This window comes from Chiloscyllium plagiosum, unplaced genomic scaffold (genome assembly GCF_037043375.1).
Source record: "Chiloscyllium plagiosum isolate Xiang-an unplaced genomic scaffold, Cpla_swu_hap1 HiC_scaffold_9, whole genome shotgun sequence".
Classification (NCBI taxonomy): domain Eukaryota; kingdom Metazoa; phylum Chordata; class Chondrichthyes; order Orectolobiformes; family Hemiscylliidae; genus Chiloscyllium; species Chiloscyllium plagiosum.
In genome coordinates, this window is record NW_028270147.1 from 65423073 (window position 1) to 65439535 (window position 16463).

Here is a 16463-nt window from a genome sequence, read left to right on the forward strand (position 1 = left end):
GAGAAGCTCAATAGGCTGAGGCTAATTACCCTGGAGTGCCGGAGGTTGAGGGGGTGACCTTCAAGAGGTTTATCAAATCATGAGGGGTATGAATAGGATAAATAGCCAAGGTCTTTCATTCAGAGGTGAGGGCGTCCAAACCTAGAGAGCATAGATTTAAGGTGAGATGGGAAAGATTTAAAAGGGACCCAAGATGGAACGTTTTCACTTGGAACTTGTGTCTGCCAGAGGAAGTGATGAAGGTGGGAATAATTACAAGATTTAAAAGGTATCTGGATGAGTATATGAATAGCCATGCTTTAGAGGCATGTGGGCCAAATGCTTACAAATGGCAATAGATTTATTTCAGATATCTGGTTGGCATGGATGAGCTGGACCAAAGGGTCTGTTTCTGTGTTGTTTAACTCTGACTGTTAGACCAATGTTATCCAATGCATGGCCCAGTAGTCACTCCTTATGTGGTAAATCAGGCATGGGAAATGCATTTCTGACTAGTAATTAAAAATATAAGAGCCTGTTAAAATTACATCTCAATACTTGGATTGCTATGTATCTACTTAATCCTGTTGTGAATTTATTGATGAATTGTTAAGATAAAAGTCGAGTGTGTGAGTGCTTTGTGACTACAGAATGCTTTAAATCCTTGGTTACTGAATAGTGATAGATCTTGTTTAAGTAAATATACGATGATGTATATTTACCTGTGCCAGTGTAAATAGGTACTTTCTACTAAAATTAGTGCTTGTGACTTTAACTGTAACCTGCTAGTCAGTAATGTCGCTCAGACAACATTACCTTGGCTCAAGTCTTCGATCATGACTAATATCTGCACTTGTTCAGTGTATGTTTTTTGATTAGTCCTGCTTGAAGCTCTTCTGTTTCTCTTTCGAGTACTATATTAATTTGAGTTAGTTTTTGTTTTAAAATGCATCCATTACTTTACCATATCTAAACATAAATATGCAAACTTAACCAAAAATGTGAGAGATTTTTACAGTATAATCATAGTAAATTGAGAATATGTAATATTTTTATAAAAGAATGTTGAAGAAATATTTGTGAACCTTATATATATTTTTAAAATATCAGCAGTTTTGAGTTTATAAAGTGAAAACATGGAACTTATTTACTTCATTTTGATTTCTGGAGCCTTTTTGTTTACTATTTGCTGAAAGGAGAGCACTGTACCCTTCAGTGAAGCTGTATAAAACAAATTGCATTATAGAACAATGGATATGATGAATTATTGATAAATCCAAACTACAACAGACCATCATGCTGCTAAGTTTAAAATAAAATGTTGTGATCAATTTTTGGAAAGGTAGATTGGGTCACAGAGTAGATGTCATCAAGCAGTGATAATACTTTAGACTCCCCACAAGTAAAGATTAGAGTGGTGCTGGAAAAGCACAGCAGGTCAGGCAGCAGCTTTTGCACAGACTGCTTCAGTATTGGGAAGATGTGATTGGTGCTGAATTGCACCATCTCGTGCCATCTGGTAACACCATGAACAATCGATTTTCCTGCTCCTCGGATGCTGCCTGACCTGCTTTGCTTTTCCAGCACCACTCTAATCTAGACTCTGATCTCTAGCATCTGCAGTCTTCACTTTCTCCACAAGACCAGCATATTTTTACATTAACATTTAAGGTGGTAATTTTGAATTGTGCAAACATAATTGGTTTTCAGAAGAGTTTTTATTCATTCATGAAATGTGGTAGTCCCTTGCTCCACCAGCATTTATTGCTCATCCTTAATTGCCCTGGCGAAGGTGGTGGTGAACTGCCTTTTTGGACTGCTGTGGTGCTTGTAGTCTCGGGGCATCCACAAAGCTGTTCGGGAGTTTCAGGACTTGTACCCAGCAACAGTGAAGGAGCAGTGCTATAGTCCCAAGTCCAGATTGTGTGAAACCTGGACGGTAATTTACAAGAGGCAGTATGAGGAGAAAGTGAGGACTGCAGATGCTGGAGATCAGAATAGAGAGCGTGTTGCTAGGAAAGCAGAGCAGGTCAGGCAGCATCCGAGGAGCAGGGGAATCAACGTTTCGGGCATAAGCCCTTCATCAGGAAGCAGTATTCCCATGTATCTTCTGTCCTTGTTCTTCTCGGTCGATGAAGCTACAAGTTTGGAAGGTATCATTGAAGCAATCTTGGTGAGTTATTATTGTGTAAATGGTGCACACTGCTGTCAGTATGCCTTGGTGATGCAGGAAATGAATGTTGAAGGTGGTGGATGGGTTCCATTCAAACTTGGTATTGAACCACTTAAGTGTTTTTGGAGCTACTGTCATCCAGGAGATGGACAGTACCCTCTCACTTGCCTGGTTTGTGTATTGAAGGTGATGGACTTGCACTGGGGAGAAAGAAAGTGGATAACTTATCTCAGAACATCTAGCCCCATCTTCTCCTGTAGCCATGGTATTAATATGACTGGTTCTGTTCGGTTTCTGGGTAATTGTATCTCCAGGATGTGCGAGATTCACTGATGGTAGTGTCATTGAACATCATGGGATGAATTTTACATTCTATCTTTTGGGAAATGGTCATTGATTGGCACTTGAAATGCAAATATTACTGTCACTTACCACCCAAACCTCGTTGATTTACTGCACACTGACACAGACTGCTTCAGTATTGGGAAGATGTGATTGGTGCTGAATTGTTCATGACTGATTGCATATCGCCACTTCTGGACTTATGACCTTATGAAGTGTGAGTCATTGATTAAGCAGTCCTGGACACTACCCTAACTCAACAATATCCTGAGGCTGAAATAATTGACCTCTAATAACTACAACCATCCTCCCTTGTGGCAGGTATGACTCCCTGGCCATTCTTCTAGTTTTTCACTGGCTTCTTGATGTCATACTTGTTTAAATGCTACCTTGCTGTCATCTCGCGCCATCTGGTAACACCATTTATTCTGTCTTGCCCATGCAAACTTTAAGTGCCACCTGCTTAGTCCCACTTAGATACTCTTTGCCCATAGACAAACCATTTTTTCTCTCCGGCTACTTATCTTGATCACTTTTAAAAGCTGAAAGCAGCTACGGTTCTCCATGCATAGTTCTTCATGCATAAATGTTGATGGGAACTTATAGATTGATTGATTAAAAGCTTAAATTTGTGAGGATTCAGAAATGAGGCTGAAAGGTTCTCAGCTAGCTTGAGTGAGCCTGTGAATCTGTAGGACAAATCTTTACCATGAAAAATAGTTCTGGGATTGAAAGTTACCAAGTCAATTTAAGAAGAAAAAGTAATGGAAGTGAAGTCTCAGAAGCTAAGAATAACTTTGGTTATGGGGGAGTTCATTTTCTAATTAAGACTCTAAAGTATAACCAAGAAGTGAGATTTTAATGTCAAAAGTGAAAGAGAAATATTGTGTTCTGTCATTTAAAGTATTAGTTACTGGAATAGTACTTAGTCAATGGTGCTTTCAATTTGTACAGTGATTAAAATGTGAACTTGTCATGTAATCCTTTCTGCTATTCAATGGAAGTCTGCAGGATCTTGTGATGATACTATAGTTTTAAGAAGTGTGTTTTTTTTCTATTCTTATGAGGAAAGGTTGAGACTGAGGCAGCGAGCAGTCTGCTCAAAGCCTAAGTTTATGAGGATTTAGAAATGAATTGGAGAAGAATTACTGAAATTTCTTTTTTTACAGGATGCAGACTACCGCAGAAATATAATCTGATCAAGGGTCAAATTTTACATCAAAGTTATTCAAGGAAGTTATGGATAGCTTAGGAATAAAACAATTCAAATCCACTGTGTATCATTTAGAATTGCAAGGAGCATTAGAATGGTGGTATCAAACTTTTAAGACCATGTTGAGGGCCTATAGTCAAGACTGTCCAGAGGATTGGGATCAAGGGATTCATTCTGTACTACTTGCCATTAGGGATGCATCAAATGAATCAAATAAATTCAGTCCATTTGAATTAGTTTTCAGGCATGAGGTGAGAGGACCAATGAAATTAATTAAGGAGAAATTAGTGTGTCAGACTGTGTGTCAAATGTTAGGGAAAGATTAGAGCGGTTGAGTTGGCTTTTAACATTTGTAAACAGAGCAGCATGTGATGATACAGGAAGCAGATAAGAAATCAAACATTTTTAATTTTGCGAGTAGAGATAGTGTTAATGTTACTTCCGATGGTAGGTGAACCTTTAAAGGCAAGTTGTAATTGGCCTTGTCAAATTGAAAGGATATTGAATGAGATGAATTATTTGATAATGCCATGTAAAAGAAATCTCATTGTGAATATGCTCAAAAGGTATTTTGATTGGGAAGGAAAGCAAAAGGTTACAACAGAGTGAAGAACCAAGTTCAGATGATTCTGAATTGGACATTCCTCTAATTAAATGGGGCCATGAGAAAATCCTTAAAAATTGGGATTAAATGAGTCACCTTACAGAAGAAAATCAAAAATGACCTGAAAGAGTTATTACTGTCACATGAGGAGATATATGTAAATAAGCTGGCAAGTACTAATCTGATTATGCATGATGTAGATATAGGAAATGCTGTTCCAATAAGCAATATCCGTAGGTTGGTACAGGTTTAAAAGGAGATTGATTGTATGCAGTGAGACACAAAGTAATCAGTTAGTTGCAGCGAATGGAACTCACCCATAGTGATGGTGCCAAAACCAGATGGTGCACTGCAATTATGTGGGGACTATTACAAAATCAATGCAGAGAAAAATTTGCTTCATATCCTATTCTACGTTTGGAAGACCGTATTGAGAAGGTGGGACAAGCAGCTTATGTTAAGTTGGACTCACTCAGAGGATACTGGCAGGTAGGTATGTTTATCTGAAAGAGTGAAGAAAATTTTGGCTTTTATGACACTGAATGGACTATACCCATTTAAAACCATACAATTTGGTCTGAAAAATGCGCCAGCCACACTTCAAAGACTAAATTATGGTCATTTCGAAATTACACAATTGTGTGGTGTGTGTCGATGATCTGGTGATTTTTAATCACACAGAAGGAACATTTGGAGCATCAGTTGTAATAGTTCAATTGACTTCAGGAGGCAGGCTTCGTGATAAACCTGACCAAGAATGAGTTCGCAAATGCCGAAGTCATTGGACATAAACAAATGGCCCAACAGGATGTGAAAATTAAGGTTACTGGTGAGATTCCTATACCATCAATGAAGAGGAAAGCACTACGATTCCTAGGGCTGGCTGGTTTTTATCGGAAGTTCATATTGAATTTTAGCAGTGGTTGCTCCGCTGACTGACAAGAAGTGCAGAAAATTTCAGTTGGTGGTAGAATGTCAGAAGGCATTTGAAAGTCTGAAAGCTGTTAACCACTGCCCCAGTGTTAGCCATGTCTTAATATGCAAAGCCATGCAAGGTGATAATCAATACGAGTGATGTGGGTGAAGGTGTTGTACTCTTACAAGAAGACTGCAAGAAGATAGAAAGACCTATTAGGTATTTTTCCAGAAAATTGAATAATCATCAACAGAAATATTTCTCACTTGAGAAAGAAACCTTGATATTGGTGTTGACATTACAAAATGTCAACATTTATATTGCCAGCAATGTGTCTGAGACAATTGTGTATACTGAAAGTTTTTGGAAGAATTTGGGATAAAAATTCCAAATCGTTTAGACGGAGCTTATTATTGCTTCTGTTCAGTTTGAAAATTATACACATTGTAGAGTGAGAAAATGTAATTACCAACATGTTGTCACAACTTTGAAGGAAGATGGAGGTGTTCAATGGTGGGGAAAAAAACTGACTGAAATGGACTGTAGAGACAGAAGTGCTGAGCTGTCTGCTCAAAGCCATTTAAGTAAACAGCCTGTGAGGCCCTGGGTTTTTTTAAGGTGGAACAATAGGAGCAACCTGAAAGGATGGGGTCAAACTCTCACTGAACCAGGATTTTTAGTTTTAGCTTTCTGCAGTTGCTGGGTCCTGAAGCTGAATATGGAAGCTCTTATTCATAGAATCATAGAGTCATAGAGATGCACAGCATGGAAACAGACTCTTCGGTCCGACCAGTCCAAGCCAACCAGATATCCCAACCCAATCTAGTCCCATCTGGGACTAGATTGGTTGGGATATCTGGTCGGCATGGACGGGTTGGATCGAAGGGTCTGTTTCCATGCTGTATGACTCTATGAATAAGAGCTTCCACACCCAGCTTATCCTTGTTACAGATAAAAGCTGGCGTACTCTTCCTGCTGCTAGAATTCCATGTGAGATCATCTGTTCTCCTGAATTTGCTTATACTAAGAGTGTGTTTAAGGGAGGTTACTATATCGGAACAGTTAATTGTTTTTTTTATATATTTTCTTATGCATTTCAATAAGAGTTTCAGTTAAGCCGCAAACAAAAACAAATGGTTGGAAAAGCTCTCCAGGTCTGGCAGCATCTGTGAAGAAGAATCAGAGTTAACGTATTGGGTTGGAGAACTCAGGTTCTGAGGAAGGGTCACTCAATCTGCAACCTTAACTCTGATTTCTGTCCACAGATGCTGCCAGACCTGCTGACCTCTTCCAGCAATTTCTCTCTCTGATTTGCAGCATTCACAGTTCTTTTGGTTGTAGAGTTAAGCCAATTCTTTTATTTTTATTTTAACTGTAGTGTAAAAGTAGTGTGTTTTGCTTCAAGTCGAGTGGTTTGACCAAAAAATTGCATCTACAATGAAAGGCCTTACACTTACTTTTAAAATAAAAAAAATTAAAGACTTGACTATATTTTGAATATGTTTTGAGGTGGTTTGCTCTGGGTTATTCCAATTTATAACAGTGTAAAGATTCTGAATTAACTTTCTTGCATTTGTACAGTGCCTGTATTAATAAAGCCCAGGATCAAGTATACATTTTTAGCTATGCTGTTACCCTGACCTGGCACTTGCAGTGATTTGTGCATGTGTATCTATAGGTCTTCCTTTCCTGACACCACTTTGGAATTATACCCCTTATGTCCCTTATTTTGTATGACTTCGCACTACTTTGATTGTTGTTCCCTAAATATCTTATTCTGATATTTTATCTACTTGTCCCTCTTCATTCCCCAGAATCAGATCCAGCAATGCCTCCTTCCTCATTGGACCAGAAATATACTTCGCTCAATTATTCGCTTGAGTCAACTTAAAGAAGTCTTCTCCCTCTTTGCCCTTGACATTATTACTAGCCAGCCTATATCAGGGTTATTCATGTCTCCCATAATAACTACTCTCGAGTTTTACACATCTCTTTAATTTCCTTACAAATGTTCACCTGCACATGAATCAGTAATATTGATGGCCTATAGAATAGACCCAGTAGTGTAATAATATCTTGATGGGTTCTTAACCTTTAATTCTGTCCTTGATCATTCTATGATATCTTCTCTCTTAACCTCTCGTGCTTCTTAAAGCATTTTGCTGCTCCTCATCTTTTCTTTCCTTCCTTATCTGTACTGAGTACCTTGAATATTTAGGACCCACTTATTTAGAGCCGGGTCTCTGTTATAGCCACAGTTGTAGTTGTAGCGCTATTTTTGCTTGCCATTCATTTAGCTTATTTTCTGTGCAATTTCATACATGGACTGTAAGTCTGATTTTCAGAATATTATCCTAGCCCTGATGCTCCTCTATCTCACAGTCCTTTATGTACCTTGTTAGCCCTTAAAAATCCTGGTTCCTATCCTCCTGCAATTCTCAATAGCATTGCAAGGCACCCTGCTGGGACACTTGACAGCACCTATAATGATGCCCATTCCCTCAGCCAGTTCTAATGTTCATGAATCAAAACCCTCTCTATTGCACCAACTGTTCATCTATTCAGTCATCTTATTTCTATCTTCACAGGTGCATGATCATACTTGTTAAGACCCCTTTCTAACTTCTCTAAAATATGACTGCCAAACTTCATGCCACTGTCCACACTCATACCTTGGAGTGCTTACAGCCATTCAGCGATATGCTTGATCATGGCATCAGGGAGACATTAGACTCAATAGCTGCCAGTTAGAAATTAATTTTTTTCAAGTTTTTCCTGCTTTCATAATTCTGTAGTTCATATTTCAGTTGTATTAGACAGTAATATTTCATAGCGTGGATGTAATTAGGATCAGATGGGGCTTGGGTTATTCAGAACACAAATACTTTTGTGATCAAATTGATCTAACTTTGTCTTGTAGTTTTTCTCAATTTCATGGACTAATTACTCACTATAAAATTGGTGCACTCTGTATGAATATAATCGACCATGAACTGAAGAGGCATGATCTATGGCAAGAAGAACTTCATAAGAAGAAGAAGGTAGATATCCTTTGTCATATGTAACCAAATCTAGAAGTAAATGGCAGAGTTATCATTTTTATCTAAAAGGTTTTCATAAATAATTACAGTAGCAACACCGCTCCACATGTGCAGGTCTTATTGGAACATAGATGTGAGCAGAAGTAGGGGACAATATAGTCAGAGGGATTGATGCTTCTCTGCAGCACAGTTTGAGGGTCCACATGATTGTCTGATACTCAGGCTCGGGACTGGGAAAAGAACTTTGTGGCAGAAGGAGGGTTTGGTTATCCTGATTCATGTAAGTACCAATGAAACAGAACAAAGAATGAGGTTCTGCGTAGTCAGTATGAAGAGCTATTTGCCAAATAAGAAGCAGACTCTCAACTGGAGTAATGTTTGAAATATTACCTAATCTGCATTCAAATTGGACTAGGACAACCTCAAAGTCTATCAGGCTCGTTAAATAAAAGTCTGCCTGATACTCAGAATGGCTCTGCCCAGTCTTCTCCAATATATACTGAAAATTATCAACCATTATATCTGCAGGACCATCTTTGCCATCGTATTCAAAGAACATTATGGCTCTCAATGTTGCACTGACCTGTGGAACCAATCTGAAGCCCATCTAACCTACGCTATTCCATTCTCGTCCATATGCCTATCCAATAATCACTTAAATGCCCTTAAAGTTGGTGAGTCTACTGCTGTTGCGGGCAGTGCATTCCACACCCCTACTATACTGAGTAAAGAAACTCTGATATCTGTCCTAAATCTATCACCCCTCAATTTAAAGCTATGTCCCCTTGTGCTAGCCATTTCCTTCAGAGGAAAAAGGCTCTTACTGTCCAACCTATCTAACCCTCTGATTATTTTATGTCTCAATTCGGTCACCTCTCAACCTTCTCTCTAACGAAAACAGCCTCAAGTCCCTCAGCCTTTCCTCATAAGACCGTCCCTCTATACCAGGCAGCATCCTAGTAAATCTCCTCTAAACCTTTTCCAAAGCTTCTACATCCTTCCTATAATGCAGTAACCAGAACTGTATGCAATAATCCAAATGTAGCCACACCAGAGTTTTGTACAGCTGCAGCATGATCTCATGGTTACAAAATTCAATTCCTCTACCAATAAAAGCTAACACGCCGCATGCCATCTTAACAACACTATCAACCTGGGTGACAACTTTCAAGGATCTGTGTACCTGGACGCAGAGATCTCTCTGCTCATCTACACTACCAAGAATCTTACCATTAGCCTAGTATTCTGTATTCCTGTTACTCCTTCCAAAGTGAATCACCTCACACTTTTCCGCATTAAATTCCATTTGCCATCTCTCAGCCCAGCTCTGCAGCTTATCGATGTCTCTCTGTAACCTACAATATTCTTCGTCACTATCCACAACTCTACAGACCTTAGTATCATCTGCAAATTTACTAACCCATCCTTCTATGCCCTCATCCCGGTCATTTATAAAAATGACAAACAACAGTGGACCAAAACAGTTCCTTGCGGTACCCCACTATAACTTAATTCCAGGATGAACATCTCCCATCAACCACCACCCTCTGTCTTCTTTCACCTAGCCAATGTCTGAGCCAAACAGCTAGATCACACTCAATCACATGCCTCCGTATTTTGTGCAATAGCCTACTGTGGGTAACCTTATCGAACGCCTTGCTGAAATCCATATGCACCACATCAACTACTTTACCCTCATCCACCTGTTTGATCACTTTCTCAAAGAATAAGGTTTGTGAGGCACAAAACCGTGTTGACTATCTGTAATCAACATATTTCTCTCTAGATTATTATAAGTCCTATCTCTTTTATAATCCTTCCCAACACTTTAACCACAACCAAAATAAGGCTCACAGGTCTATAATTTCCAGGGTTGTCTCTACTCCCTTTCTTGAACAAGGGAACAATGTTTGCTATCTTCCAATCTTCTGGCACTATTCCTGTAGACAATGGCGACATTAAGATCAAAGCCAGAGGCTCGGTAATCTCCTCCCTGGCTTCCCAGAGAGCCTTAGGATAAATCCCATCTGGCCCAAGGGACTTACCTATTTTTACACTTTCCAGAATCGCTAACACCTCCTCCTTATGCACCAAAATGTTAGAATCATAGAGATGTACAGCACAGAAATAGACCCTTCGGTCCAACTCATCCATGCCGACCAGATATCCCAACCCAAACTAGTCCCTCCTGCCAGCACCCGGCCCATATTCATCCAAACCCTTGCAATTGCTTTAGAAAATCTTATTTAATTCGCACTGTAATTCCAAAGAAGACGACAAATTCAAAGGGATGATTCATAGATAACTAGAATGGTTAAAGAAAGCAGCAAACTTAACAAAAATGCAATTATGCAATGACAGGTTGTACATCAGGAGTTTGGGTAAAATACTTTTAAAAAAAAAACAATAATTAACAAGCCGGAAAAAAATTAGAGTACAAGAGAAAGCTAACCAGAAACGTAAACAAAGAAACTTAAGAGTCTCTATAAATATGTAAGAAAAGCATTATAAAAGCATAGACAGAGAACACAGGGGGCTAACACCTTCAACATATTGTCTAGCTATCACTATTGTTAACAGCTAACCTGAGAATGCAACTTTTTTAAAAAAAAGGTTTTGTGATTTACACATGAAAGAAGTGAAACTATAATGATATACAAACAGATGAAAGGCTTAACAGACAATCAATTTTTCAATGTATAATTTCAGTTACATCACACTAAATTTTGGCTATAAATTCTGTGTGTTAGGATTGAGCCCTCCACTACCACCTGATGAAGGAGCAACGCTCCGAAAGTTAGTGTGCTTCCAATTAAACCTGTTGGACTATAACCTGGTGTTGTGATTTTTAACATTATAAAAGTAAGTTTGGAGAATTACAACTATAAAGTAAGGAGATGGCAGCTTAATTGAATAGGCAATTTGCATCAGTCTTCACTGTGCAGGATGCAAGTAACATCCTAGAAGCAGCATTAAATTAACAATTGGAAGGAAAGAATAAACTCAGAAATTATAGTCACCAGAAACGTCATTCCATTGAGTACATTGTTGGAGATGCAGGCTGGTAAATGGCTGGCTCCAGATGGATTTCATTGTATGACTTAAAGAACTTGCAAATTAAATAGATGATGCCATGGATATAATTTTCAGAAACTCCCTTCATTTGTAGAAAGTCCCATCCGGTCAGTAGGTAGCAATTATAATTCTTTTATTCAAAAAGGTAGAGAGAGAGAAAAAAAAACAAAGGCTGGGTAGCTTAGCATCTGTCATATGGAAAATGTAGAATCTATTATTAAATTAGTAACAACAAGGTACTTAGATAATCATATAGAGTCAACGGGTTTTGTGAAAGGGAAATTATGTTTGACTACTCTATCTTTTTGAGGAAATAATGTGCTGTGGCTACAGGTTAACTGGTGGATGTTCTACGTTTTGATAAGGCATTACGTGCATTGAGAGGTTACTGGAGAAAATCAACCTCATTGTAGTGGGTTGCATATTGGCATGGATAGAGGATTGGTTGGCTAATAGGAAGCAGAAAGTAAGCTTAAATGGATCTTTTTCCCACGTTGGCAAGACGTAATGATTCGTCTACTGCTGAGGTCAATGTTGGGATCTTAAGTGTTTATAATTTATATATGGGACTTAATGAAGGGATGGAAGGAATGGTTGCCAAATTTGCTGCTGACACAAAGATCCCATCTGGAGTATTGTGTTCAGTATTGGTCACCTTATTTAAGGAAGGCTGTGTGTTGGAATCAATTCAGAGTTATACTAAACCAACACCTGGACTGGGTGGATTGTATAATGATGGAAATCTGGACAGATAGGACTTTTATCAGTTGGAGTCTAGAAGTAAGAGGTGATTTGATGGAAGTCAGAAAGATCTTGAGCACTGTTCTGAATTTGATAGAGAGAGAAGGTTTCCTGTTGAGAGAATCAAGAGCCAGGGTCACCCATTTAGAACAAGAACGAGGCAATTTTAGTTCTGTTGGAGGGTTGGCAGTCTCTGGAACTTGCTTTTTGCAAAAGTGGTGGAAGCAGAATCCTTGAATATTTTTAAGGCACAATAGATACATTCTTGTTAACCAAAGGGCTGAAAGGTTATGGATTTAAGGTTGTAATCTGATTGGCCTTAATCTTGTTGAATGACCAAATGGCCTAATCCTTATTCAAATTGTGACCTGAACTCCACTTGCCTGACTCCCCGTAATGACTCCGTTATAGGCCAAAAAAATGTCTTTGGAGACATCAGATCAAATTCCACTATAGTAGTTGATGCAATTTAATTTTATTTATAAGTCTGGAATCAAAAGCTAGTCTCCGTAGTGATGAACGTGGAGCCATTGTCAATTATTGTAAAAAGCCCCTCAAATAAAATATTAGGACTGTGTATTTGGGAAATCTGAAATAGAAAGCGCTAGAGAAACATAGGTTTGGCAGCATCTGTAGAGAGAGAAATGGTGTTAACATTTTCAGTTCAGTGACTGACAGAGGGTTACTGGTCTCGAAACATTAACTGTTTTTCTCCCTCTATAGATGCTATCAGACCAACTGAGTTTCTCCAGAACTTGTTTTTTAATGATATAAAACTAAACAAGCAGTTTGGTTTACTAATGCTGTTCAAGGAAGGAAATCTCCCATCCTTACCTGTTCTGGCTTATATTTGCTTGCAGATCCACCGCAACATGTTGTACTCTTAACTGTCCTCTGAAATGGCCTAGCATATTCAAGGACAAATAGGGTTGGAAACAAATGTTTGCATTACCAATAATGGCTCACGTTTCATGAAAGAATAAAGGTGATGTAATTAAGCTTACATCATTTTCAGATACAGGGGTACTTGCGTTGAAATATTTTCTCCATTACTGTGCTTACATAAATAACGATAGCAATTTTCTTAGGACAAAAGATTTTAATTTATATGATAGATTTATATTCATAGGGTACTCTGAATCACACAGAAATTAACATAATGGAAGTGATTATACCTTAACTTTAACCTTCACTTGACGATGATTCTGATAACCATGTACTGAAGAAAGACTATGAGAAAACATACAAGAAATATCAGGGTTTGGTTATCAAGCAAGAGCAATTATTGAGAGGTAGGTGGTATTTTGTTTCTAACAAAAAAGTAAATTGTTAAAAACAGGATGAAGGAATTTCTGATGTGGCATATTTCTTCAAATTATTGGGGAGGGTTTCCTGCATTATATTTGTTTAGTAAAATCAGTCATTTTTCCTTTATGGGCATTCATGATTTTGTTAGGAATAACTAATTGAAAAAGTCTCACCTCTACCATCCCTCATACATTCTTGACACCTGTTTGTGAAAGCAAAGTCTTTATATGTATGATAGTTTAGATATGGATTTAAGTACTACTTAAGTTCCATTGAACAGTTATTTTAAAATAAATTATTTCATTTATGTTTAACACTTCAATCATACTTAAGTTTGGCATATTTGATTTAATTTCATGTTTTTGTTTAGTGTTTGTATAAATTAATGATGTTTTACACGAAAAGTTCAGAATTGTTTAATGATTGCACTGAATCCCATGGATTTTATTGTTTAAAAAGAAAATCACTTCCAGTATTTCTTTTCTAGTTGCCTTCTATCTTCTTTTAAATTTGGCTGAAGACACAAGGACTGAACTGAAAATGAGGAACAAAAATATCGTTCACATGCTTGTGAAATCACTTGATCGAGAAAACTTTGAGTTGCTGATCCTAGTGATGTCCTTTCTAAAGAAACTCAGTGTATTTGTGGAGAACAAGAATGATATGGTAGGTAGTCTTGAGTCCCTACTTTATATATTGACTGGATTATATAAAAACAAAATTTCACATTTTTCTTATCACATTTAAGTAAATTTTCTCAAATGTCAGAATGAAGTTGAACTATTCAAATCAGACCAGTATGTGAATAAGATATGACACACTGTTCCCAGTGAAATGAGGATGAGCATTAAATGCTGATCTTAACTAACGATATCCATAATTGGCCAAGAAATCACTTTTAGTTGTTACAGATTTTGGCTAGCAACACTGATAGCAAATCAAAGTCATGAAATTGACTGGTTATCTCAAGATCAGAATCAGATGGAGTCAACCATTATCCAAAAAAAAAACAAAAACAGAACTTTTAAAACAAAAAAAGTTTGTTATAGTCATCTTTTTCATTTGACTTGCAGACCAAACTGAGTTAAAGTTTTACATTACTATTTACTCTGCCAAATCCATGAATGCTAACAGTGTTATTAGTAAGCATGTTCAATTTCCAATATTAGCTGGGTAATAAGCATGAATATTTTGAATAAGTTAATTATGTTTTGACTTGGAAATACATTTTTTCAGTTATTGAAGTATACTTTGAAGGAGATGGCTATTATTAGGTGGTGTAATAACTCAGGAAGCCTGACTGGAACGGAACATTGTTTGTTGAATGCCAAAATAGAGCCACTACTTGTTGCATACAAAGGCTAATTCCAGCCCAGTACAGGCAGTTCTGCAGACCTGTCTGAGTCAGCTTTTATATATATCCAGAAATGTTCTCTCTCACAACCGAATGGCTTTCACGTCACCAAATCACTGTGACTGAGACTGCTTTATCTATTTGTATATAATATTTACACACAGTTGTAGATGCATTTACGCGCGCACACGCACATTTTCCTAATCGGCTTGTTCAGAGATGCTATTACCCACCTCTAGAGCAAGTGGGACTTGAACTCAGGCCTCCTGCCTCAGAGTTAGGGATGCTACCACTGTACTACAAGACCCTCTCTGATTCTGTTTTTTTTCAGATATTCAAAAGTGTTGATACACACAACTGAACGATTTTCTCACCACCAAATTCCCATGAGTTTGGTTTTTGTTTTTAACTGTTAATCATCTTGCTCTCCTTTATAAATATTTCTGATCAATCTGTTCAGAGATGTTCCGACACATCTTTGGAGCAGGTGGGATTTGAACCCAGAACTCCACAGCCCAGAGATACAACCAGGTACTCTACCACTACACCACAAGAGCCCTGCTTTTTTTAACCCAGAGGTTCTATCGTACGCAACTGAATGACTTTCCCACCACCAGTATCACTGTGACTCTTTTTGCTTAAAAAGAGAAAAAAAATTCACCACCACCAATAAAATACCCATGTGATCAATAAAATATTGATAACCAAAGTCTGTTATGGGCAATGCAAACCATCAAAAGTGAGGGGGATGTAGAGACTAAATCAAAATGGCATTGGGATTGGGGAAATAAAGCTCATCTCTCTCTCAAAAGCAGTGGTCTGCTTTTTCTTTCTTCTGCTAAGAAGTGCTATTGCACACAACTGAGTGATTTTCCCACCAGTGTATCCCTGGTGATGCCCACCCCTCTCTAAAGGCTGTGGGTCTTTTTTTTAAATTTTACTCTGACCTATTAGACACAACATTCCCACCACCAAAATCACTGACTTTTCTCTCTTTTTTTTTCTTTTAACCATCACCTGTAATCACCTACGTAACCAATTAAATATTTACAAGCAAAACCCATTATGGGTACTGCAAGCCATCAGTAGTAAGGAGCACTGAGGGAGAGAGGCAAAGGGCTAAATCAAAAAAGAGTTGGAGGAGGAGATAAAGTACTATAATCCCTGTGCTGCCCACCTCTCTCTAAAGACATTGAGAGCATTGATGGACACAAGGTGCTCCATCTCCAAGGACACTCGGGCATGAACATGACCACGGAAGTGGAAGAAGAGTCTGCTTTATCATTTTAAAAAAGATTTTTAACCTATTTTTCTAACCAACGTTCTGAGAAACATTATTAAAAACCTTCAGGAACAGTTGGGACTTGAATTCTGGCCACCTGGTCCAACGATAGACAGACAATAGGGCCTAAGTTTTCTAATCAATTTGTTCCGATGTTGTTGCACATCTCTGGAGCAAGTCTCGGTCCAGGTGTAAAGGCACTGCCATGACACCATAAGAAGGCTCCCATAGGGTCTGCTAAACATATATATTGTTAACCTATTTTTCTAGTCAACCTGTATGATGAAGGGACAAAAGATGAAGGACTTTTTTTAGTTGTAGAATCTTATAGCACAGAAGGAGGTAACTTAGCCCATTATATCATTCATTTTCACTCCAAAGCTTTACTGGTGACTGAAACTTATTCCTTGTCAAGATTCCAAATTGCTTTTTTGG

The 16463-nt window shown here is 38.0% G+C and overlaps 1 protein-coding gene across 1 annotated transcript in view; it reads left to right on the forward strand.

The window, feature by feature from the left end:
• Window positions 1-16463, forward strand: part of kifap3a (kinesin-associated protein 3a) — a 221256-nt gene that overhangs the window by 73902 nt on the left and 130891 nt on the right. The window contains exons 7-9 of the mRNA XM_087990739.1: window positions 8148-8266; window positions 13269-13376; window positions 13880-14058. Of these exons, the coding sequence (XP_087846865.1) occupies window positions 8148-8266; window positions 13269-13376; window positions 13880-14058 (406 nt within the window). The remainder of the gene's footprint in view (window positions 1-8147; window positions 8267-13268; window positions 13377-13879; window positions 14059-16463) is intronic.